At 43.0% G+C, this 27,521-nt stretch overlaps 1 protein-coding gene across 4 annotated transcripts in view; it reads right to left on the bottom strand.

Annotated features, from left to right (window-relative positions):
* Window positions 1-27,521, bottom strand: part of MEGF10 (multiple EGF like domains 10) — a 177,128-nt gene that overhangs the window by 64,810 nt on the left and 84,797 nt on the right. For all 4 annotated transcript variants that reach the window (XM_020290109.2, XM_020290107.2, XM_020290110.2 and 1 more), the window contains one exon: window positions 373-619. In XM_020290109.2, the coding sequence (XP_020145698.2) occupies window positions 373-619 (247 nt within the window). The remainder of the gene's footprint in view (window positions 1-372; window positions 620-27,521) is intronic.

The raw sequence follows: 27,521 nt of genomic DNA, 5'->3' as shown, positions 1-27,521 counted from the left end.
TTCTCCAGCCACAAGAGCAGAATGACATAGACCATTAACAGCCAGCAGTATAAGAATGAATGAAATCATGGAAGATTTAAAGCAGAACCTCATATCTGACCCAGGAACCTCAAAATATTGCCATCCAACATCTTGATTCTCCCTCTGTTTGCCCTGCAAGGAAAACACGGAAGCTGGGCTCTGATGCCCAAGTACCAAACAGCAGCAGACCTAATGGCCATCACTGCTGACCTCCCCGTCTATGCTCGCAGTTCAGACCCATCAGCAACTCTCCGGGCAGCTTTGGAAACAGGGGCACGAGGAATATGACAGCGGCAACAGCATGAATGGCGCAGGTGGGCTCTGCTACACTGCTGGGCAGCAGTCACTTACAAGGCTCCGGTGTATCCTGGCGGGCAGCGGCATTCCCCTGTGACGTGGTCGCAGGTGGCTCCATTCTGGCACTGGCATTTCTGGTGACAGTCATTACCATAGGTGCCCTGCTCACAGCGTTCCTCACAGCGCCAGCCCCGGAAGCCTGCAGCACAGTGGCAAGCCCCGGTGATGGGGTTGCACAGAGCCCCGTTTTTGCACTGGCACCGGCTGCTGCAGTGGGGCCCCCAGTGATCGCCGTCACAGGCTGAGATTGGGGACAGAAACAGCACAGGGTATCAGAGTCTGATATGAGTAATGGCAAGCTCTTCACAGCGAGCTTTCCTTGCCCCTTGGAGAGGATGGCTTGACAACCCCTCTTCTCCATTCAATAACTGGGCATCAGGGCTCCGGCGCCGACCCATGGCTATGTTTCACCAACTGGTGCTCAGAACCAGCTGGGCCACTTCCTATCACTCCATTGCTTAAGCATCACTTCATTTCCCAGCTCCATGCCTTTGCTCAGCCTGCTCCCTGCACCTGGAGTGTGGGGTTAGATGCGGCTAGGAGGGGCGAGTAGTGCTGGGGGAGAGGATGCTGGCCAGGCAGATGGAATGATCAATGCAGGGACTCCTAAGCATGTTAAGGAGTCTGGATTGCATCTTGTGGACAAGGGATTAGTAGTGATGGATTTTAAACAAGGAAGGACAGTGCAGATTTGTGTCCTACTAAGTGTGAGGAAAGGGCAAGAAGGAGCTGACGAGAGTTGAGAGATGGAGCAGGAAGACAGCAATAGCCCAGACCACAGAGCCGGCCTGAGCCCAGGCAGAGGCAGTGGGAAGGAGGAGGGGACCCGGAGCGGGGGCAGAGCTACTAGATGGTGGACTGACCCTGCTGTAGGTGTGGGCCAGAGTACTCTACGAGGAAAACTTCTGATCTGCTTTCAAGTTATCAGTCAAAATATTTATGACTGGGAGGTAATCTCAATTACCTACCAAAACAAGGCAGAAAAAAGAAATGGACTAATATGTTTAAATATGCTGACCTAGTTAAAAAATAAGACAAACTTGAAATAGAAAATGGATATTAAATAAAAAGATAATAGGCACATGAAACCAGCTAACAGAAAGGAAGAAAATAACATTTGAAAAATATAAAGTGCAGTTCCAAAGAAAAGAAAGAGTGGCCTCAATACAAAAGTCAATGAGCAGGAAAGGAATTGGGGAAGGGGAAAAAAAACCTTAATCCCAAACATTTTAAAAAATTATAGAGGGTGAAGATAAACAAAACCTACTCTCAGGAGGTATTGCCCAGCCAGCAGTGTATTTATTTATTAATTAGATGCTATAAAAATCACTAGGGAAGATGCACCGTCCTAGAGTTCTTAGGATAAATTGCTTCTATGATTTAAAACAAAAGTTTCATTTCATAAAAATTGTGTAACGCCAACAGATCTGGAATACATCATTGTAAAAAACAAAAAAACTCTAGGTGCACAGCAAACAACTCATTAGAAGTACAGAATCCATCTTCCAATATTAGAATCTACCTTTGATTTCATAATATCAAAAGGTTTAAATGAATAATTTTGTTTTTAATCAGTATGGCTTTGGTCTCATTAGTACTTTAATAAACACTTTAACACAATTAAAAACAATGAGAGAGAATTATTGAACCAAAAGCAGATCAAGAAAGCAATTACCTTAGAACTCACAATCTTCCTTCACAAAATAAGATTAGGTGGTAGTTCCATAATAAGATTTAAGCCTCATTCTTATTCAGATGAGTTTTTATTTTATTGCTTATAGATGTGGACAATGAATCTTTTTAAAATTATAACTCTGTTAATCCAGGACCTTAAAAGAAAAAATTCTTTGAAAAGATTACATGGAATATTCCTTTTGGTCCTCTCAGCTACTTCAGGTAGAGAAGACTCTATCCTGTTTTTAACGTCCCCCAAAGTAAATTACACAGTCCTTCCAAACTTGTTTCTTGACTCATCAATCCTTAAGAGTAAGAAAAATCTTCATTCCACATGAGCCAAATCTGTTATCCTACCATTTAATCCTTCTTTCTCCTGCCTTTTTCACAATATAGTCAACCCAATTCATCACTATCCTCTATATTACAAATAGTCTTATTCCCGAAATGTGAACGTGGCCTTGATCCTGCTCCTTTCTAAATACTAAAACTCTGAAACTTTTACTTATTTTCAAAAAGTGTTTTCAATTTCATTCATCTTTTTGGAGAACCCTCTCCAAAGTTTCCATGTCCCTCTCAACTTCTGGGAGCCTTAAATATTGAAAAATGCTTGTTGACTCCTTATGAACATAATGGAGGATAAGTTGACTGACACAAAAGGAATTTTAGCTAATAAAATTGTCTTGATAAAAACATCAAGATCATGTCAAAAGCATTTTTAAAAATCGCAGTGGGTTACTGTAGAGTTTTTCCCACTGTGACTGTGGTAAGAGTGGCCCCAAGCACGTATGCTTTACAAAGCATGTTTTCTAACAGAGCAGTGGGAAGAAGAGAGGCACTGAGGGACAGGACTGGTCTCTCCTTCTTCACAGCCTTGTTTTCAACTTCTCTCCCAGCAGAGCAGTCAGGCAGAGACCAGCTCTGTTTCCTTGGGATTAGACAAAAATAAAATATATATCATCATGATAGAAATGAGTTCATGTAGAAATAGATAACTGTCAGCGTAGAAAAAAAGGATTTGAGGCTTTTAAAGAAATATTATCATGCTGACATGGTTAATTTCTAAGCACTATGGCACACTTTGAAGTGGGCTTCCCCATTTTAGAATATATTTTCCTAAAAAGCCACTGATACATGGATGTCACAGTGTGAATACTATGCAGCAACATGAGCTATTCTGGAAAAAAAAAAAAAGTCCACATACAGAAGTTTACAAACAAATAGGTAGTAGAGCAAGCAGGACACAGAGGCCTGGGTTGAATTCAGGCATCACTGTGACTTCCTCTCCTTTCTTCATTTGCCATATATACCTCAATGTGTCCATTTTAAAATGTGTCAGTGAGTCACACAGTCTATAGCACATAAGCCAGCTTCTGCTCCTGATTACTGCAAGTATGAGGAAATGGTGACTTTGTCTAAACAAGAGGCAGAATTCATTCCTTGTGTTTAGTGCAGAACTTGACCAATTATCCTGAATACAAGTACCATGTTTGGAGAGACAATTTGAATAGTCTGAACTCAAACCATCTGACATTTTTTACTTAACTCCTCACTCTAATTTCATGGACAAGAGTTTCACCCCACAGGAGAAAGTGATTGATTGGTTACTTCCATTAACAACTAGAAAAAATGTAGTTAACATGAAAATAGCTTGAGTGTCCTAATAGGAAGAAAAAGAGGTAAACGGACAAAATTTTATTTCAGACAAAAATGAAAGTAACCTAACCACTAGTGAGCAAGTGATGACTCATTTTCAGCTTCTGGAAATGTTTCAAGGGACGGTTTAATGAGAATCTCAGACATACACAGACAGCTTGCTCTGATAAGCTCTCATAATGAGTTGAAAATAAGAGAAATCTTAAACTACTATGCACTATCGGATGTATCCATGCTCCAACCTCTAGTGAAAACTAGTAGAGCATTGGATCCTCCCAAGACAATGGACTCAAGACTGGAACCCTTACTGCTATAACTTGCAAAGACCCCAGTAACCACAGGTTACATTCATGGGCATGAAGCTCAGACCTTCTGTCTCTGGAGTCTGTTCTCTAAACCACTATATTTTACTCCCTCCAAAGCTATAAGGATGTTTATCCTAGCATTGATTATAATAAGAAATAATTAAAAACAACCTAATTTGTGGTGAGGGGACTGGTGAAAAAAATTGGGTATAATCATATAATAAAATATATGCATCAGTTAAAATGATTTTATAGAAGAATATTTTATGAGCTGGAAAGATGTTTACAATATCATAATTGTTAAAAGTATATTAAAAAACAGTATGCATCATATGATCCAATTTTAGCACTATATTAGAATGAACCAGATGAAACTGTCCTAAGTTTAGGTTTAAAAATGGCCAAATATGAGCAATTACATATGGTTAAACCTAATATCTGGAGGGAAAAGAAAAACGGAGAGAATGAGAATGACAGAGACAGAGGAAAACCAAAAGGCTCTACAGAGAAATGGCACCACTAGCTCTAGGTCTTGGGGTTACATAGGAATTTTCTTTTATTCAATTGGTTTAACTTGATTTTCTAAATTTTCTACAATAAACACATATCCTTTTGGCAGTAAGAGAAAAGTAAGCAATATGTTTCGTGGGTTATTTTAATGGTCCTACCTTCAGAGCATTTTTATTGTGCCAGGTTCTGCACTCCATGTTGGACACACCTCTTACTAGCTCTCATGACTATTATGACAAGGTGGGTATCATTACCACATTTAACATACATAAAATATACTAAATTAGAACATTTAGGTAAAATGCCCAAAACCCAAAAACTAGTTGGTGGTAGGATCAGCATCAAACCTAAGACTTTCTGCACACAAAAGTCCAAGTACTTTACATGGGCCATTCTGTTCCTGAAGTACTGAAATTCTATATTTTAGTTAAACATAATATCCCACAATTATATTTTTCATCAAACATAAAGCCAGTACTCTTTCTAAGGCAGAGCAACATATGGTAACAATTCACTGAGCAAGGCTTTGGGGTCAGTCAATGACTCAATGTTTAGGGGCACTGAGAATAAGAAATTACATCAGTAGTGAGAAGATAAAACATTTCTCAAAGAAAATATAAAATTAAAGAGATGGTCAGATTTGAAGAGTTTCTATAAGTTGATAATGATTCTATGCCAATACTTTATCTATGAAACAGTATTGATGTCTCTAGCTTTAGAAATACACTAACCTACCTCAAACCCTCATCCTAGTTTTCCATGCAAGGGTGATGAGGTGGGGGAGAAAGTGTTCTAGGATATATTAAGTTTCTAATGTGTACCAGGCATTATTACATTATGAGGGACATCATGGAGCTGTTTCATTTAAATCTTGCAATAACTCAATGAGTTAGGTACAATTTTTTTTTTATTATTTTTAGTAGACATGGGGTCTCACTCTTGCTCAGGCTGGTCTCGAACTCCTGAGCTCAAGCAATCCTCCCAGCTTGGCCTCCCAGAGTGCTAGGATTTTGGTGTGAGCCACCACACCCAGCCGAGTTAAGTATAATTGTTCCAATATTTCCAAGTGCAAAATGGACTCAGGTGGTAATTTGTTCAAAGTCACTTGTTCAAGTGGCAAAAGCCAAGGTTCAACCCAAATCCATCTAGGCAATCCCTCCTAGAGAAGTGATGGGCAGCCACTGCCAAGCCGGAATCAGTACAGATTAAATGCTTCTGCCTGGTTTTCAAAGGGGAACATTCTAGAACAAAAGTCCCATAACTTTATCTGAGAAATAATACTTGTTTGCCTAAAATGACAGTTCCTCGGCCTTCAAAATGTTAGCAGCAGTTTCATCAGAATACTTTTGATAAGGAATATTCCAACATGTCCACAATCACACATGCATTGACAAAAAAACGAGGCATTATGAAAAGTCTTTGAACAAATAGAGACAGTCTAGTAAATCTCTTGTCTTCATGTAGACAGAAGTCAAGGAAAGGGGCTCAGTTAGAGATAAACAGAAATGTTGTATTGAAAGGTGCACTGGAGGAAGGAGTGAGAACACATGAATACTTTGCCTCACCAAAGGACTCTTTCTGCCATCAATCAATCAAACAATCAATCAATCAAACAATCAATCAATCAAAATAGATGAGATCCTTCTGCCCTTAGAGAAAGAAGTGATGTTAACCATCAAGTTCACCTTGATACAAAATTCCTCATTCCCTTGCTGGCTCAAGGCAAAGGCAAAACCATTTAACATTAGACAGACCTGGGCCCTCACTGGGCATGGCCATTCCATAGTATGGAACCTTGGCCAAGTCCCTGACCTTTGCTATACTTAATTTTCTTTTGGTAAAATGAGGATAGTGGAACATACTAATTATACAAAAAGTACTTGTTATGTAAGACACAGCACAGACCTAGTAGCAGCAGAAATTTTATTCCTTTGTTTACACACTGGAACATCCAACCCAGTGGGGAAAAAATGCCCCAGAGAAACATCTTCCAGCTGTATAGGAAGCTGGAGAAACATGTCTGACATTGGTTTGTATTGTTTGTTTGTCTTGCATGCATCATTCATGCCAAAAAGAACAACCTGTTTCTGTCTCACAATGTGAATTCAAAAATAAAACTGCCCAGTAACTCTATAAAGAAAAGAAAACAAGGTCTGGACTTTTCATTCATTTTTACGAAGGCAACTGGAGAAAGTTCAGGCCTACAATGAAACCCAATGCTGCCTTTCATCCTATTCTTCATTGCTAATTAAAAACTGAATTTAGAAATTTCCCACTTGCTAATGAGTATATCTCCAGATGTAAGCTTGTATGTGAGGTTGAGAAATGTAAAATGAGAAAGAAACAAATACATGAATGTCTTAGTAATCCCCACCCTGGCATAAAGAAATAGATTATAATACAATCTGGAGAATCTTGCCAAATTAGCAGGCACCGAATAATTCCATTGACTTGATTTTTTCCTCAGTTTATCTATGCCCATGGTTCACCAACTAAGACCACAGAAACAGCCTTGAAACACATTTTGAACTAGAAGATGCTTCTTTAAAGCAACAGGTTCTGAATTACAGAGAACACAGAAGTGACCAATTCTGTGTACTTTTGTTAGGGCTAAACAAACTTCCAATGAACTGAGCAGGCCAGATTATTTTTATCTTGGTTTAATACCTCTGGGATCTAAATATAATTGTGGAATAATACGGGAGTCAGGAACCCTGGAGCTACACCTCTACCAGATACTTACAGCAGGATAACATGATGAATCTTAATACCCAAGGTTTTTATGGGGAAAGAAATGTCAGCTTATCATATATAACTAACCTCACTAGAGTTGCTGTTTGAAGTAACCAACGCTGTAGGTATCTTCAACATATAAATGTCATCAAGTATTTATCAGGATACATCAAAGTCAGTAAACAGACTTGACAATATATATTTACATGAAGTTAGACTGTGTTGTTTTCCCTTGGCTTTCAGCAGGAAAATACATGACTATGAGAGAAATTAATAGGGAAGAAAATTCAGTTCTTCACATTGCAACATATAGGCAAAACACAAATCAGTCACTTTCATGAAAGTATCTCTACAAAGCGAGTGTCTTTTAAAAGAGACCAAAATAATTTTCTGCTGCCTCAAAGGATAGGAAAACATGGTTCTTCCTGAAACATACACCCTTTCTTCTTAAGCCTCGGTTCCCTCAGGGTCTTTTATCTCTCTCTGATTTCATTCCTTGTGCTTCAGGCTAACAAGGCCTGTGGTGTGTCATTCCCTTTGTAAATGGCAGAAGAAAAGATCCTCATTCAAAACATCAAGCGCTTTAAAAATAAAACAACTTTGTAAAGCTTCTCCATCCATGAAGAAGAACAATAAAAATGTATTTTCCAGATTCTCTGAAAGCACTAAAACCCCATGTCCCTCACATGTCAAAAAAAACCCTCTGGAGAGCTGATGGAGTGCCAACAATCGCCATGGACAACTGCCCAGTGCTGTTGATATTAATTTTATTCAGTGGCTAAGAGAGAACCTTTATTCTTCCTAAAAAATGTTTGTTAAATGAATTTTCAAAGCATGAGCTGTCATTTTATAACTTCACTGTATGCTTATCACAAATTATGAACCAGAATAAAAGGGTGTGAAATGTTTATTCTTTCATGTGCCTAAATATAAATGCTGCTGTCTCTCTGTGGGAGCATATTGATGGCCCTTTTCACAGTGCGGGAAAATCTCGAGGATATAAATCGCAGGACTGAGGAAGGGATTTGAGGGAATTACATTCATTCACTGACGTCAAAAGAATACTAACAACCGCGGGAGCCATTATAAGATGCCTCCCTTTATAAAGTCTTGTCATATTTTCATTATTTTGATCATTTACTCTTTCGTAAAAAATTCATTAAGCATCTACTAAGGCTACTAAGCTATTTGAGCGCTTACTACCTGCCCCTTACTAAGACATGTAGCATAACTAAAATTTCTTCATGTACTGGAAGAACTCGGCCCACAGTAAGATTTGTCACAAACAAACGTGCCAAGTGTAACAGTGCAGGGGGTGCTGCACAACAAAGAGGACCTGCCTCCACTGCACCTCTGGGTGGGGGGGGGGGTCTTCCCAGATTCCCAGAAGAGGAAGGGGTTGAGGTGAGTATTAAAGGACCAGTATTCCGGACCACCACATGGAAAGACTTATTATCTTCATTTTGGATGTGAGAGGCTAAAGGGCAGGGGCCTTAAATGATTTGCATAAAATCCCACAGTAAGAAAACTAAGCCCAGAACCCTCAATGCTAACTGGATGGTCTGAAAGATTTAATATAGTTTTCTAGAGAAAAAAATTTAAACTATCGCAGATGACAAATAATAATAATACAAAGGCTCATGTACTCACAATGAAGAGTTAACGGTTAAGAACATTATACTGCATTTGCTTCATCACTGAATGCAAAAAATAAAACATAGCAGGTAAAGTCAAAGTCCCTTTTGCCTCCTTTGCGCCTGGTTCCCAGTTCTTACGCTGTCCCTTTCCCAGACCTAAATAGTCATGGTTTTAATATGTCTCCTTCTGCTCTGCATGTGTGTATCTTTAGTGTGTTCAGAAATAATACACAGAAGTGTTTTATGCATTTATTAGTTTTATACAATATATGTCACTGTGCATTTTTCTTTTTTCCAGCCAATATTATGAAATATTGACACATCTGCTAATACAGTGGAATGCTGTATATTTAATGTATGAGTAATGAACTGCATTACTATAAACTGCCATATAGCATTCCACTACATTAACAGCCTGCAATAAATTTAGTTTTTCCTATGTAGATGGCCCTTTTTAGTTGTTTCCAAATTTTCACTATTAAAAAGATGTAAAGGGGGGAGGATCAAGATGGCTGACGAGAAACACCGCCAGAGTGTCTCTGCAGAAAAGACAGATTCTAGCAGAAATTAGAAAAAAGAAGCAAGAAGACAAGCATACAACGGACAAGAGCCAGAAGGAGGGGTACCTGAGACCCCGGGAGACTCCACGGGAGGAGGTCGCAGAAGAGAACTGGAAGCTGAGACCGCTAGAGCAGCCTAGAGACCAGCGGGAGGGGTAGGTGGATCAGTCATCTTCCCCTCCCCTGCATTTGGGACTGCTGGTGGGCTCCCCAGCGGGTGGAGAGACCTGCGGACACCAGCCCAGAGACAGCAGCCACCAGTGAGCGGTGAGCCTGTAGCGGACACGGCACCAGGCTCCCAACTCCCTCCCGGTACCTCTGTGTGCACAGACCGGAGCTAGGCAGCAGGAGCCATATTGCCTCCTTCTCCCCCCACCCACCCTACCCGCGGCTGCCCAAGAGACAATATAGCCACCAGCCAGAGGCACCTCCAGGGAATGGGACCTTCCCTTTTAGGAACCCACAGCTGACTAAGGGGAACTCAGACTGTGAGCTCCCTACCCGCCAGCCCTCCCAGGTGCTGCTGGCCTGGTGATCCCAGGAGAAGGTGCAGACTCTGAGGCTGAGAGACACAGACACAGCTTGGCCTCCCTGTGGGTGAATTGAGACCGGCACTCCTCTCCCTGGTGGGGATACAGTTTGAACTCTGAGACCCAGAGGTCAGACCTGCAGACAAGATCCCGTGCACCCAGGTCTCGCATTGCCCGGGGCACAGAAGGAATATACGGGAACAGCCTACTGAGGTGTGTGTGCCATCAGGAGCAGATCAGCATCCTAGAGGGCAACCCTCCTCCCAAAAGGAGGCTGTGTGCCCAACCCAGGTGGCGTTCCTGCACAGGGAACCTCCCTGCCGGCATCACAGTCCAGGGAGGCCTGGTGGCATGTGGTCTGGCCTGTTGCCAGAGGCCCAAGAGTAGCTGCGGAGTTGGGGAGGGTGGAAAGAAGCAAGGCCCGCCCTAGACTGCCGGTCTCAGACAGCTCCACCCCCACACACAGATTTTCTGATTGAGCGGGGCCATTCTAGCTCCTCCCTGACAACTTTTCCTGGAAGCAGACAACAGAACTTTGAACACTGCTAAGGCCATTGGTGGTGCTTGAGGGCAGGCTTACCCAATCGAGCTACGCCCAGACTCTCTCCCAGACCAGCTCTCACTGAGGGGGAGAAAAAGACACATCTGGAAATCCCACAGCCCCAACGACCACCTGAGGCACTAGAGTGCCTCTCTACAGGAACAAGAGCTGATAACAGGACACAAAAACAACAGCGTAGCCTGTTCCTCCAAGCAAGTGCCATCTGCTGACAGGGACGACATCCTGCACAGGCTATTCACGACACCCACTGACTCATTATAAAGGGACTGGTCGAATCTCACCAACAGACACCACCACCGGCTCAGAAACTAAACAAGGCATGTGAATACTCAAACAAAAACCTAAAGAAAAGAAACAAAAACTGATCGACATGGGAAGAAATCAGCGAAGGAACTCAGGAAATATGAAGAACCAAACGGAAAACACACCCCCAAAGAGGAGCACCAGCCCCCTAGAAACGGACAGCAACCAAAATCAGGCAACCAAACTGACAGAAGAGGAATTTAGTATGTGGATCATAAGAACACTCACCGACCTGCAAGAACAACTCAATAACCAACACAAAGAAACCACAGAAAGCCTCCAGGACCTAGAACAAAAGTTCACTATAGAAATCGACACAATGAAGAAAAGTTTAACCGAACTCCTGGAAATGAAGAATTAATTCCAGGAACTACAAAATGCAGTGGAAAGTCTCAAGAACAGTGTAGATCAAACAGAAGAAAGAATCTCAGAGCTTCAAGATAACACCCTCCAACTAAATAAAATAGTCACAGAGATAGAGTAGAGAAACAAGAGAAAAGAGCAAAGCCTACAAGAGATGTGGGATTATGTGAAGAAACCTAATGTGACGGTCATAGGGTTACCAAAAGGGGAAGAAGACAACACTCAAGGGTTGGACAAGCTATTTGAAGATATAATAGAGGAAAATTTCCCAGGTCTTGCTCAAAATCTCGATATACAAGGTCAAGAAGCTCAGAGGACCCCTGGGAGATTCAATAAAAACACGTCATGACATGCAGTCATCAGACTGACGAAAATATTAACTAAAAAGACCCTTCTAAGAGCTGTAAGAAGAAAGAAGCAAGTAACATACAAGGGAAAGCCAATTCGAATAACACCAGACTTCTCTAATGAGACTTTATAAGCAAGGAGAGACTGGGGCCCCATTCTCACTCTTCTGAAAAAAAACAATGCCCAGCCTAGAATCTTATTCCCTGCAAAACTAAGCTTCGTATATGAAGGAGAAATAAAGACATTCTCAGACAAGCAAAGGCTCAGAGAATTCACCAAGACAAGACCAGCCCTACAAGAAGTACTCAAAACAGTGTTATGCACGGAACACCATAATAAAAACTCACGAATATAAAAACAACCAAACGCAAAGATCAACGGCCAGATAATACAATGGCTCAAGAGAAAAATCAACACAACAACATCCAACCCAGTTCTCTCAATAAATGTGAATGGCTTAAACTCTCCACTCAAGAGACATAGGCTGGCTGAATGGATAAGAAAATAGAGGCCAAGTATATGTTGTCTTCAGGAAACACATCTAACCAGCAAGGATGCATATAGACTAAAAGTAAAAGGATGAAGATCAGTATTCCAGGCAAATGGAAGCCAAAACAGGCTGGCGTGGCAGTTCTAATTTCAGATGATTTAGTTTTTAAATCAACAAATGTAGTGAAAGACAAAGAGGATCATTATATAATAGTGAAGGGCACACTTCAACAAGAAGAGATAACAATTTTAAATATATATGCACCCAACTTAGGTACACCCAGTTTCATAAAGCAAACCACACTGGATCTAAGCAAATGGATTAATAGCAACTCCATAATCACCGGAGATTTCAACACCCCACTGATGGCACAAGACAGGTCCTCCAAACAGAAAATTAATAAAGAAATAATGGACTTAAACAAAACTATGGAACAACTGGGTCTGATTGACATTTACAGGACATTCTACCCCAAATCCACTGAATATATGTTCTTCTCATCAGCTCACGGCACATTCTCTAAGATTGACCATATCCAAGGACACAAAGTAAATCTCAAGAAATTAAAAAAAAAAAAAAGAAATCATATCATGTACCTTCTTGGATCACAGTGGGATAAAAGTAGAAATCAACCCTAACAGAAACTCACATTTCTACACAAAAACATGTTAATTAAACAACCTCCTACTAAATGATTACTTCATAAATGAAGAAATCAAGATGGAAATAAAAAAATTCTATGAACAAAATGACAATGGAGAGACAAGTTATCAAATCCTCTGGGACACAGCTAAAGCAGTTCTGAGAGGAAAGGTTATTTCTATAAATGCCTATAACCAAAAGTCAAAAAGATCACAAATAGACAACCTAACGAAACGACTGAAAGAGCTAGGAAAAGAAGAACAGACCAGCCTCAAACCCAGCAGAATAAGTGAAATCAACAAGATCAAATCAGAACTAAACGAAATTGAAAATAGGGAAGCCATCCGGGAGATTAATAAAACAAAAAGTTGGTTCTTTGAAAAAATAAACAAAATTGACACGCCACTGGCTAAGCTAACGAAAAGCAGAAAAGAGAAATCTCTAATAAGCTCCATCAGGAACAAAAAAGAAGATATCACAACTGATCCCAAAGAGATACAAGATATAATTTATGAGTACTACAAAAATCCTTATGCACACAAACTGGAAAATGTGGAGGAAATGGACAAATTTCGAGAAACACACAGCCTCCCTAGGCTCAACCAGGAAGAAATAGATTCCCGGAATAGACCAATCTCAACAGCTGAAATAGAAACAGCAATTAAAAATCTCCCTAAAAAGAAAAGTCCCTGTCCAGATGGTTTCACACCCGAATTTTACCACAGGTACAAAGAAGAAGTAGTACCTATCTTGCAGAAACTATTCCACAACATCGAGAAGAATGGAAACCTCCCTGACACCTTTTATGAAGCGAATATTACTCTGATACCAAAACCAGGAATGGATGCAAAAAAAAAGAAAACTACAGACCGACATCCCTAATGAATATAGATGCAAAAAATTTTCAACAAAATCTTAGCTAACCGAATCCAGATGCTTATCAAAAAAATAATCCATCACGACCAAGTGGGCTTCATCTCAGGGCCGCAGGGATGGTTCAACATACGTAAATCTATAAATGCAATTCACCACATAAACAGAAGCAAAAACAAAGACCACATGATTCTTTCAATATATGCAGAAAAAGCTTTTGACAAAATTCAACACCCTTTCATGATACAAACACTTAAGAAAATAGGCATAGAAGGGACATACCTAAAAACGATACAAGCCATATATGACAGACCCATAGCCAACATCATACTGAATGGGGAAAAATTGAAAGCATTCCCACTTAGAAGTGGAACCAGACAAGGCTGCCCACTATCTCCACTTCTATTCAACATAGCGCTGGAAGTCCTGGCTACAGCAATCAGACAGGAAAGTGGAATTAAAAGTATCCAAATAGGGGCAGAAGAGATCAAACACTCACTGTTTGCTGATGATATGATATTGTATCTAGAAAACCCCAAAGATTCAACCAAGTAACTCCTGGAACTGATCAATGAATTTAGTAAAGTCTCAGGATACAAAATCAATACACAGAAATCAGAGGCATTCATATACACCAACAACAATCTAATTGAGAACCAAATCAAAGACTCAATTCCCTTCACAATAGCAACAAAGTAATTAAAGTACCTAGGAATATACTTAACCAAGGACGTAAAAGACCTCTACAGGGAGAACTATGAAACACTGAGGAAGGAAATAGCAGAGGATGTAAACAGATGGAAATCTATATCATGCTCGTGGATCGGCAGACTCAATATCATCAAAATGTCTATACTACCGAAACTGATCTACAGATTCAATGCAATACCTATTAAAATCCCATCAGCATTCTTCACAGATATAGAAAAAATAATTTTACCCTTCGTATGGAACCAAAGAAGACCCCGAATATCAAGAGCTATTCTAGGCAACAAAAACAAAATGGGAGGCATTAATATGCCAGATATCAAACTATACTACAAAGCTGTAGTAATTAAATCAATCTGGTATTGGCACAAAAATAGGAATATTGACCAGTGGAACAGATCTGAGAATCCTGATATAAAACCATCCTCATATAGCCATCTAATCTTTGACAAAGCAGACAAAAACATATGCTGGGGAAAATAATCCCTTTTCAATAAATGGTGCTGGGAAAACTGGATAGCCATCTGTAGAAGGCTAAAAAAGGACCCACACCTTTCACCTCTCACAAAAATCAACTCACGCTGGATAACAGACTTAAACCTAAGGTATGAAACTATTAGAACTCTAGAGGAAGAAATTGGAAACACTCTCCTAGACATTGGCCTGGGCAAAGAGTTTATGAAGAAGTCCCCAAAGGCAATCACAGCAGCAACAAAAATAAATAAATGGGACGTGATCAAACTACAAAACTTCTGCACAGCCAAAGAAATAGTCATGAAAGTAAACAGACAACCTACAGAATGGGAGAAAATTATTGCATCCTATGCATCCCATAAGGGACTGATAACTAGAATATACTTAGAACTCACGAAAATCAGCAAGAAAAAATCAAATAACCCCATTAAAAAGTGGGCAAAGGACTCGAACAGAAATTTTTCTAAAGAAGACAGAAGAATGACCAACAAACATATGAAAAATGCTCAACATCTCTAATCATCAGGGAAATGCAAATCAAAACTACAATGAGATATCACTTAACTCCAGTGAGAATGGCCTTTATCAAAAAGTCCCCGAACAATAAATGCTGGCGTGGATGCGGAGAGAGAGGAACACTCCTACACTGCTGGTGGGACTGCAAACTAGTTCAACCTCTGTGGAAAGCAATATGGAGATACCTTAAAGTGATACAAGTGATTCTACCATTTGATTCAGCAATCCCATTGCTGAGCATCTACCCAAAAGATCCAATGACACTCTACAAAAAAGACACCTGCACTCGAATGTTTATAGCAGCACAATTCATAATTGCAAGGCTGTGGAAACAGCCCAAGTGCCCATCAATCCAAGAATGGATTAATAAAATGTGGTATATGTATACCATGGAGTACTATTCAGCTCTAAGAAACAACGGTGATGTAGCACATCTTATATTTTCGTGGTTAGAGCTGGAACCCATACTACTAAGTGAAGTATCCCAAGAATGGAAAAACAAGCACCAGATATATTCTCCAGCAAACTGGTATTAACTGAGTAGCACCTAAGTGGACACATAGGTACTGCAGTAATAGGGTATTGGGGAGGTGGGAGGGGGGAGGGGGGCGGGTATATACGTACATAATGAATGAGATGTGCACCATCTGGGGGATGGTCATGATGGAGACTCAGACTTTTGGGGGGAGGGGGGGAAATGGGCATTTATTGAAACCTTAAAATCTATACCCCCATAATATGCCGAAATAAAAAAAAATTAAAATTAAAATTAAAAAAAAAATCACCAATAGAGAGGATGTGGTTTAGGTTGAAGTGGCAGCAGTCGAGATAGTGAAAAGAGGTTAGATTGGGTTATATTTTGGAGTTAAATCAACAAGACTTGCTGATAGATGAATATTGCACAAAGTTTTAAAAAGGGAAAAAAGTCAATAAATGATATGGAGTGGAGTTAAATAGCATGAGAGCCCAGATGTATCTTTACAGCTCACCAGCATGAGTAATGTAAATGTCAATAGTCGTCTCACAATGCCAGAGGCAAAACAACCAGACACGAATTAATCTGGTAAGGACATCTGTGAGCAGAGGTTGGAAATAATACACACACCAACAGCAGCTTCATCAGGGCTTCTGACTGGGGAACCTCTTAGCAAGCAACCGTGGACAAAGAAAGATGTGGCCTGCAGACTACGTGAGATGTCCACAAGGAGCTGCCCCATCCATGGTCCAGTCAAGACTGGACCACGTGCGAAGTGTGGTGGAAGCTATGTTTGCCACGCGAGGAACTGCGAGTCACATTTACTTGCCATGCTGATGCTGCCAGGGCGAGCACTAAACAGGCCTTGCGTCTTTACTCCTCACAGGCATGGGTAGCAGATACTCTCACCTTTACTCAAAGCATGAGGAAAGTGAGGCACAGAAACATCACAAAACTCAGAGCGGCTAGGACAGTGGCAACTCCACTCTACCACAGGGGTGGAGGGGGGATTCTCTGCCCCTCCAGAAAGTGGCCAAGAGCAGCCCAGATTTTGGACTCCTTCAAAACGGCACAATCAGTAGTTTCTGTCTGTGACCTCTATGGAACTGTTTGGATGGTCTGTCAGTGAAATTGCCTTCGGGACAATTCCGATGGACCATTGGAGCTCAATCCTTCCCCCATCATCAATGTCCTGTCCCCCCTGCCAGTGAGCGCAAATGACCCACGCTTATTCTGCAGCTCCACCAGCCTGGTTTCTAAAGTGACTGTGACAGTGTGAGGGGCGTGCTAACGACCTGCAGTGAGGACGAGGCTCCCAGCTCTTCGCTCCTCAGACAACGCCGCCCCACCCTGTGGCCGGTCAATAGGCCAGCTTTTGTGCCTTACCCTTTCCGGCTTGTAATAGCCTTCAAATGGCTCCCCCATTCGAATTATCCCGAGGCAAAGTCCTGCTACCCACCCCGCGCGCACAAAAGGTCACCAGTGTTCCTCACGCGGGGCCAGGCGAGTCTGAGCTGCCTCCAGGGCATACTTTCACTACTTGCAAGCATGTTTAGCCAGAAATGCTCTTACTGACTAAATAAAACCCCCATTTGGATTTTCTAGACCAAAATTAATTTCCATTTTGCCTCTTTCTGGTACTAATGTCAAAAGCAAAAAGCCTGAGGGACAAGCACTTGAAAACTATTTGCTGGTGCTGACTGATTTAGGAATCTCCCGTTTGTGCCCTATAACCACAGGCACAATAAGCTTCTCTACAGACATTTAGAAAATTATAGATAGGATTATATGGGTTAAGAAAACAAACGTGCTATTGCTATTCATACAAAAGGTTTAAAGAGTTTCCAAAGCAAAGAAAATCTCAGGAATTGCACGTACGTATATATTAACATAAATCCCATATAGAATCCCAACCTTGAAAGGAATCATAATAAAATCCGGCCCAACATTCTTAATATCACAAATGAAGAAAGTCCTATTGGTGCCATTATGAATTCACCACCTCTAATGTTGAGGGCGCCCGCGACACCTCTCAGGGGACGGGCGGATGCGAACCCGCCAGGGCCGCCCGCCTGCCCGCCCTCACTGCTGCGGACTCGCGTCCCTCTCGCCAGCCTTCTTCCAGCTGCAGGAGGCGCCACGCACACCGCTGTGGTGGAAGTTACTGGCTCCGCCATGTACAAGCTGTATAAACTCAGGCAGGCCACGGAGTTTTCTGCACCTCTATTTCCTCGTCTGTGAACTAGGAATAATAACTGCAACCATCTCACAGTATGTCATGACCATTAAATGAGTTAATTCCTGTAAGCACTCAATAAAGGTGAACTGTTGCTAGCATCATCACATCCTCAATGTGTCAATAGTTTATCTCTCTTGCCGGTTTGTTGGAGACTAAGACCCTTCACATTCCTACGACTTGCCCTATGCACGGGCCTCCTCGTCCCGGAAAATAGCACCCAGCTCCCCAGCTGTAGTTCCAAGAAGAATGCATTCCATGCCATGCTTGCTCCAGGGCATGCCACCTGCAATTGTTCCCAACCCCCTGCCAGGTTGGGGTTGAGTGATCCATCACAAAGAGCTTCCGGTGCCATTGGGATGCTGATTGGGGCTGATTAGCCCACAGGAAAGCCTCATTATTCCCCCACTGTATTTTTCTGTTTCTACTTCCTTGTTTTCTGTATATAAAACCTACTAAAAATCCAAGTAAAGTAGACCTTGACAATCATTCGCTTGGTCTCGTTTCTTTCTCTCGCTCATCTCTTTCAGGCACGGTCCCCCTCGCCCCCGCGAGTAACAGAAGGTCCTGCGGGTCGGGACAAGTGGCGCCCAACGTGGGGCTCGAGGTACGGACTTTTGTCGGGTGACGCCACGGAGTGCTCTTCGGCCGAAGGAAACCCTACAGAGACCCTCGTTCTGCCGCTCACAGAGTCGACGGTCTGGTGAGTAAAATTTTACATTGTCACCCCATCGAGATGGGCCATTCATTGTCTAAAGAGGCCGTTTTTATTAAGGATCTCAAGGCCTCACTCAGAGAGAGAGGAATTAGAGTTAAGAAAAAAGATCTGGTAAAGTTTTTTGTGTTCATTGATCGTGCTTGTCCTTGGTTTATTATTGGTGGACCTGAGATTCACCCACAGAAATGGCAAAAAGTAGGTAGAGATTTAAATGATTTACTTCTAAGTCAGGGCCCAGATGCCGTCCCTGTATCTGTTTTTTCGTACTGGGGACTAATCAGAGATATTGTTGAAGGGGCAGATTCAGACCCCAATAAAAAGCAGCTGCTCTCAGTAGCAGAATTCTGCCTCCGACCCGTGTCGCGGTCCGCTTCGAGAACGTCTTTAAAGACAGCCGAAGGGCCGGTTTCTCCTAATAATTTCAAGAGACCAACATGTCCTTCCCCTTGCCCCTCAGTTTGTATTAATATGCCCCCTCAGGACCCATCAGCTGAGCTCCAGACATCTAGAGAGGAGCCCCCGATTAGTAGGCCAGACACCAAGACCCTCTATCCTCCCTTACCCGAGGGTACAGTCCCTCATGCATTTAATTACCCGGTGTTCAAAAAACAACCCCTCCGAGAGTCCCTCAACCCCGCCGAAGAGGCAACCCTCAGAGAGGAAGCGGCCCAATATCACAATCCCGAATGGCCTCCTCCTTACGCGCCCCAAATTTGCGCACCTTCGTTAATGCCTCCCCTTACAATGCCCTTACTTTTGCGTACCAAAGAAGACTTAAGTCAAAGGGTTACGCAATTAAAGGATGTTTTACAACTTCAAAAAGAGTTTGCCCAGCTTTCCAAAGACTTGTCCTCCCCACCCCCTTTTCACCCACGGGACTCTTTTGGCAGGGCAAGCCTCTTTTTTGGGTTCACCTATCGGCTTCCTCCCCTAAAGTCCTCCCCACCTACCCTTACTTAGTAGCTAAGATTATTCGCCTGGGGCGAGAAAACTCCCTTAAGCTCTTTGGAAAGGATCCAGATATCATAATACTCCCTTACAATGCTTCTCAAATTCAGTGGCTAATACAAAATGATGATGATTGGGCGGTTAACTGTACGTCTTTCCAGGGCAAACTAGATAATCATTACCCCCCTAATAAACTAATTCAGTTCCTCTATCGGACACCTGTAATATTTCCCAAGAAAACAAGAGTCTCCCCCATTCCAGGAGCCGTCTTAGTCTTTACCGACGGATCCTCCTCAGGCACCGCGGCCTATAGGATTAATGGCCAGGTCCGCAGTTTTCCCACCAGATTCTCCTCTGCTCAACTCGTTGAGTTAGCAGCCTTAGTCGCAGTCTTCAAATACGTAGATCAGTCACCATTTAACTTGTATACTGATAGTTCTTATGTTGTTCATGCTGTCGCCGCTTTAGAAACTGTGCCTCATATTCGGCCCTCCAACAATACCACTCAAATGTTCCAGCAACTACAAGGGCTCATTCACTCCCGTTCTGCGCCCTTTTTTATAGGCCATATTCGCGCCCACACTGGCCTTCCTGGGCCTCTAGTAGCTGGAAATAATCTTGTTGATCAGGCGACTCGCGTTGCAGGTGCTGTTCACAATATCACTGTTGATCCTGTCTGCGCTGCACGCCAGGCTCATGACTTACACCATCTCAACGCCCATACCCTCAGGCTTAAATTCTCCATTACTAGAGAACAGGCCAGAGAAATCGTCAGCCAATGCAGGGCTTGTTTTACCCTTCTTCCTGAGCCACACCTAGGAGTCAACCCTCGCGGCCTGATCCCTGGGGAGCTCTGGCAGATGGATGTCACTCATTACCCCTCTTTCGGAAAGCTTAAATATGTACATGTCTCCATAGATACTTGCAGTGGATTTATCTTTGCTTCCCTACAAACAGGCGAGGCCACCCGCCACGTTATCAACCATATTATAGCCTGTCTCATCTCCCTCCCTCAGCCTAAAGTTATTAAGACTGACAATGGCCCGGGATACGTCAGCTCCAACTTCAAAAGTTTTTGTGCTCAGTTAGGCATTAAGCATATTACAGGCATTCCATATAACCCTCAGGGCCAAGGTATTGTAGAGAGAGCTCATCAGACGTTAAAAAATATGCTCTCCAAACTACAATCGGGAGGAGGAATTTTGTACCCTTTGACAGGTAATTCCAAAACCCTGCTTAATCATGCCCTGTTCATTTTAAATTTTCTCACCTTTGACACTGCCGGCTTTGGCAAAACAGCTGCCGACCGCCTTTGGCACCCATCCACCACAGATACTTATGCACAGGCCTTATGGAAGGAGCCGCTTACAGGCAAATGGCTGGGGCCTGACCCTGTCCTCATATGGGGAAAAGGACAAGCCTGCACCTACGATACCCAGGCAGGAAACGCCAGATGGCTACCAGAGAGAGCGATTAAGTTATATAACCCACCCAGGGAATCCCCTGAGAAGAATTCTTAATTCTGTTCTCTTCCAGAAATACAATGACTCCCCGAGAGAAGACGCTGATCCTCCTGTGCCTAGTTCTGGCCACGGTCAAGAACACCACCGCAGCCAACATCCACCAGGTCTACAACTATACATGGCAAATAATTAATGAGGCAGGAGACGTTGCCAATTCCTCCTCGCACCTCTCTGCCACTACGCCATGGGATCCACTAGAAATTGACCTATGCGTGTTGGCCCTTGGAGCCCATGACTATTGGGGCACGTCCTCACATTTTGCACCACAGGTAAAACCCATTAACACGGGAGAACCAGACACCAGTTCTCGGCCAGGCTGTAGCTCTGGGGTTCAAAGAACCTATCTAACCATGGCCCCTATATATGTTTGCCCTGGGGCTCATCGAGACCGTTCTCTTGCTGAAGCATGTGGCTATGCCCCCGACTTCTTTTGTGCCTCCTGGGGCTGTGAGACTACGGGCGGGCGATACCTACTGGAGCCCCTCCTCCTCCTGGGACTATATAACAGTTAAAAGAAAATCCCCTTCCCCATACCACCTCAACAGCGGTCCGGTCCCCTTTAAAAAAGAGTGTAGCAACCAGTGGTGCAACCCCCTGTTAATTTCATTCACTGAAGCTGGAAAAAAGGCTTCTTGGGACCAGTCCAGGGGATTTGAATGGGGGCTCAGACTTTACATATCTGGGAGAGATATTGGTCTCACATTTAAAATCAAGTTAATTAAAAGCCTCCCCAGAGGTCCTACAGTCGCATTAGGCCCTAATAACAACCTTCACCCACCTCGACCTCACGGTCCCTCCAGGGACCTACCCTCCTCCCCAACTGTGTCCCCTCCTCCGCTCAGCACCTCCCTATACCAACCTACCCTGCCCGAGGGGCCCCCTTCCTCGGCAGAACTAATTCTCTCCTTAGTCAACGCCTCTGTCAGGACCATCCGAGAGGCCAATAATTCAGAATATCAGGAATGTTGGGTATGCTACTCCCCCCGGCCTCCCTTCTATGAAGGCGTCGCTACTTTTGGTGAGCCATTATTTACTAATGACACCAGCAGACTCAGATGGGGTCTAGAGACCCATGATGGCCTGACGCTCAGCCAAGTCACAGGCCTAGGTCTTTGCCTTCTTAGCCCAAGGATGCTCCCTCCCGCACCCTTAGAGAAAATATGCAATCAGTCAATTACTGTCAACTCCACTTTTCAGTATATTCAGGCATCTAACACCTCCTATTTTGCTTGTTCTTCTGGCCTTACCCCGTATGTAGTCTCTGCAACGTTTCTTGAGCATAGAGAGTATTGTGTATTAGTCATGCTCTTTCCCAGACTCACTGTACATCCTGCTAATGAGTTACTTCAGTTTTGGGAGCGAGGCACCACAATGCCCCGAGAAAAAAGAGAGCCCATCACGGCCATAACACTCGCAGTTGTTCTAGGCCTTGGTGCCACAGGGGCTGGAACAGGCATAGCCTCTCTAGTCACCTCCAATCAACAATACCTACAGCTCTCTGTAGCCATCGATAATGACCTCCGAGAGCTGCAGCAAGGTCTAAAATATCTTAAGGAGTCCCTCGCTTCACTCTCTGAGGTAGTGTTACAAAATAGAAGAGGCTTAGATTTAGTGTTCCTCCAAGAGGGAGGTTTGTGTGCAGCACTCAAAGAAGAATGCTGCTTCTACGCAGACAAAACAGGCCTGGTAGAAGATAGTATTGAGAGAGTTAGACAAAGCCTTGAAAATAGAAAGAAACAGAGAGAACAAAGTGAGGCATGGTATCAAAATTGGTTTTCCACATCCCCCTGGCTATCCACATTGCTTCCCAGTGTCTTAGGGCCGTTTATAGGTTTCTTGTTGCTTCTCACTTTTGGGCCTTGGGCATTCAAAAAACTAACCAACTTTGTCAAGTCGCAGGTAGATGCAGCCACACAAAAATCGGTCTCCGTGTTTTACCAACGGCTAGAACTAAGAGGCTCCAGAGAAGACCTCCATGAAGAGTCTCCCAACACACCCACTGAAGGTCTAAATTTCTCAGACCTTGCCTCAGACATGGAACGCAGTTGGTTCCAAAGGCTGTGGAGACGCCCATGACGGGATTATCGCGATGCCGTGTACCAGGTGCACACCCCGCCAGCTGTGAGGTAACTCCATGACGGGAATATTGTAGGTCCATGCCCGGGGGCACACTTCATAATCAGAAGTGCCGGAGCTGGATGCCACCTACATAGCCTAAGACAGAGGCCTCACCGACATTTCGATCGCCAGATCGATCTTATATTTGGGGTGCTGGTCGCGGAAGCCCATCGCGTAGCCTAAGACAGGCTCTCCACCAACCTGTATAAATCTCCCTCATAGTAATAAAGATAGGGGGAGATGTTGGAGACTAAGACCCTTCACATTCCTACGACTTGCCCTATGCACGGGCCTCCTCGTCCCGGAAAATAGCACCCAGCTCCCCAGCTGTAGTTCCAAGAAGAATGCATTCCATGCCATGCTTGCTCCAGGGCATGCCACCTGCAATTGTTCCCAACCCCCTGCCAGGTTGGGGTTGAGAGATCCATCACAAAGAGCTTCCGGTGCCATTGGGATGCTGATTGGGGCTGATTAGCCCACAGGAAAGCCTCATTATTCCCCCACTCTATTTTTCTGTTTCTACTTCCTTGTTTTCTGTATATAAAACCTACTAAAAATCCAAGTAAAGTAGACCTTGACAATCATTCGCTTGGTCTCGTTTCTTTCTCTCGCTCATCTCTTTCAGGCACGGTCCCCCTCGCCCCCGCGAGTAACAGAAGGTCCTGCGGGTCGGGACACCGGTTTACCAAGAGAAGACAGTCATCAAATAGAAACTGCTCAGACCCCCTTCCCTGTTGTGCGCCAGCACTGCTGACACCCAGAAACCCATCCGCGTCCGCTCCTGCCCTCCTCATTCTGCTGGGAATGGGAAGTGCCGCTTCTTGCTAATCCCTCCATCAGCACTCAGGGGCCCATCCCTTCTCCCAGCCGTCTTCTCAGGAGCCTCGTTCCCCCAATTAAATAATCTCCTCTCTTGACTCAGTCTCTAGCCTCTGTGTCTTCTCTTTCACCATTCTCTCAGCCTCAGAGTTTTTTCCATCTTAAAACATAAGCAAAAGAATATGATTTTTTTCAAAAACCTTTTTCTTGACCCTACATGTACTTCTTACTAATTGCCTATTTCTTTGCTCCCTCTCCTTGGCTTCTCAGAGCAGTGTCTGAAGGAGCAGTCTACACTCATTTTTCATTACCCCTCACCCCAGAGAAATTTGCTTCCTGTCCCCAGCAGTAAACTCAGACCTTTTCCTCTCCACTCAGAAAACCTTTCGCTCTCTTATCCAACTCCATCCAATTTTCTTCAATCTACTTTCTCCTCTATTGAGGGCATTCTCTTCCTTACACTTATCTATACTATTCTCCCAAGCCATGAGCTCTGTGGGACCAGAAACCATTTCTCATTCGTTCCTTTATCCCCAGCATCCAATACAGTGCCATAGTAATCACTCAATCAAAGTTCACAAAATGAACACATGAATGACTTTCTCAGAATCACATAGAACCAAACAGTTCATTCACTCTAATTAAATGGAACATTTACTGTGCTCTAAACACATGCCAGGCACGATGAAGGCTAAAGAGATTAATAACACATGATTCCTGTGCTGCAGGAGGTGTTTGTCATCCAGTGAGGGAACAAAAGGCACAGAGGCTTGATGCATGGACAGACAGATTCATGGGCGAAGAACAGCGAGAGAGAGGAAGAGAGTAGGGCAGAGGGGAGGAAAGGAGATGGGGCCAGAGATTAATGGCATTCACTCATACAGGCTAGAGTACATATCAGAATGCCAATAAAAGTAAAATATGTGTGTGCTTTTTAAAAAAAATCATTTTAATCAAATTTTAAATGAAGCAGTATGTCTAAGTCTAGTCAAATATATCATGATTTCATTCCAGGAGAACAAACTTTGTGCAGTTCTCTGACATACCTGGATATTTACCCAGAGAATACACTGAGACCCAGGAACACTGACTGTCTCACACGTAGGAACCCTTCTCTCCACTGCCAAGGCAAACCGTGATACAGCCCTCAAAAAGAAGCCTTTGTAAAACTGTACATTTGAAGGTTTGTGAGTCCTTTAATCTCCCAAGTATTTTAGGAAGGAAAGAAGATGGCTATGTGTGACAGCTATTAGTTTATTGCCATCTGGCCATTTTAGACTCCTAATATCAGTAAAAGAAGTTACTCTTGTGGCTAGACTGATTGATCCTGATTCACACAGGGGAAACTGTGTTGCTCTGCACACGGGGAAAAGGAGAACCAATCTGGTACACAGGGATTCTGTGGAGTACCTTGTCATACTTCCGTGCCCAGTAGTAAAGGTTCACAGGAAATGTCAACAACCAAAAAAAGGCAGGACATGTGGGAACTCAGACTCTTCAGGAATGAAGGTTTGAGCCACTCTATCAGGTACAGAACCTTAAGCAACTGAGGTTCAGGTTGAGGATGGCAGAAATATGAAATAGAGAATGAAAGAAGGAAGCCATAGATATCAATGACAGCCCTGTGGCCAATTACAAAAAAGAAGCCTGTAGTAGCTTTTAATATTTTCTATTTGCTTGTTATATGTATGTGCTTATTTTTATTTGCTATTTTCTTTTCTCTTCTTTTTTCCCATTTTTATTTTATTTTATATACAAGTTGTTGCAAGTTAACTTTAGTATCTAGGGAACAGAATAGTTTGTAGAACAGTGAGTTATAAAAAACTGATATAGTCATCAGTGGATGCAATGACTATTGGGAATTGCATCTCTTCATGGGAATGTCTTTACTCGTATGATGAATTGCTGTATCATATTAGGTGTAAATACAGGGTTGTTTTGTTGACAGATAGGAATGTAAATGTATGTAGAAGGGTGCATATAAAAGCTGAGTAATCAAATGGGTGGACTGCAACAGTTATCAATTTATTGCCTTTCAGCTCTTAATTTATTAATTTAATTAATTTGTCTGCTCTACAAAAATCCCTTTAAAAATTTTTCCTTCTTAGCTGGCTGAAGGTTAAGCATGTTTAGTAGAGGGCGCTAGAGAGACACTGCAGAAGGAAGGAACTGTCCATCCTAGTTCCAGGTGGGAGCCAGCTCAACTGATTCCTGCAGTGCACGGGCAGCTGCGGCACCCAGCCCCTTCAGTGTAAGCACAGTGCCAATGGCTCCTCTAGCACCAGGCTCCTCCTGTAGCACAGACAGCCTTTCCAGCACCCTGTTTCTACAGCACAAGTGGCGTCTCCAGCAAGCTCCTGTAGCATGAACAGCTTCTCTAGCATGCAGCTCCCAGAGTACACTGTGGCCAGCAGCACCCATCAGCCAACAACTTCCCCTTTTTTGTAGCAGAGTGCTTCTGGTGAGACACTTTTCCATGAAGAGCTTTCTCAAGCGTCCTACACGGCAGATTTCTAGCAAGTTCCAGAGGGCAGATTTCCAGCAAGTTCTGCTAGAGCAGCACCATGTAGCTTCTCTGCCATTCAGTGAGCTGTGGCTGTGCCCTCTCCAGCAGGTCTGGGTCACACGCCTAGTGGGACTTCCTCTTTGGGCTTCCATCTCAGCTCTAGGGGTAGTGGCTGCCTCTTATCTCTGCTTCTCCTATATTCTTTAGAGTTCTGTCCACTTACTAGCCAATCCCTCATTGCTCCAATCTCCTGCCATGGTTAATTAATAATTCTTTATATTAAATTTCTCCTTTCAAGTAACTGGGCAGTAACAATTCCCAGTAACCTTCCCAGTAACAATGAGCACCCCCAGCACGCAGATCTTAGTTTCTAAATATCACTCCCCAAAAAACGGAACCAAGGCTTCCTTGAGAAATGGCTCATTCTAGGGCTGGGGCAGTAAAAATACAAGATGAGCCTGGAGTATCTTATAGTATCAGAAAGTAAGGAAGTGCTCAAAATAAAAAAAGATGAGCCACATCAAAATGATACAGGGGTCAAAGCTGGAACAATCTGAGTAATAAAATAAATTATGTAATATTGGTTTTTAATCCAAAATATGAAATATACATGAGTCCACACTGATATAAATAAATGATTGAGTAAATGGAGAAGCAATACATCTTCCTTACAGAAGAATTACAAATAATATAAGCAGATATTCCTCCTTCAAAGATACGGAGCTAGCTCACTTCCTGCCCTTCACCCATGAGGGTGAGCTGGACATAGTGACTTGGTTCCAAAGAATAGAGTAGGGAAGGGGGAAATAGTAACTTCATGTGGAGAAATCTGGCAAACACTACCTCAACCAAGTGATGAAGGTTAAAGTGACGGCAGCACCAGTGACGTCATGGGAATCTCATGCTATGGTGTGAT

Source organism: Microcebus murinus, chromosome 11 (assembly GCF_040939455.1).
Source record: "Microcebus murinus isolate Inina chromosome 11, M.murinus_Inina_mat1.0, whole genome shotgun sequence".
In the NCBI taxonomy this organism is placed as follows: domain Eukaryota; kingdom Metazoa; phylum Chordata; class Mammalia; order Primates; family Cheirogaleidae; genus Microcebus; species Microcebus murinus.
Note: the sequence above shows the minus strand (reverse complement) of the source record. Positions and strands in the feature narration are given on the sequence as shown.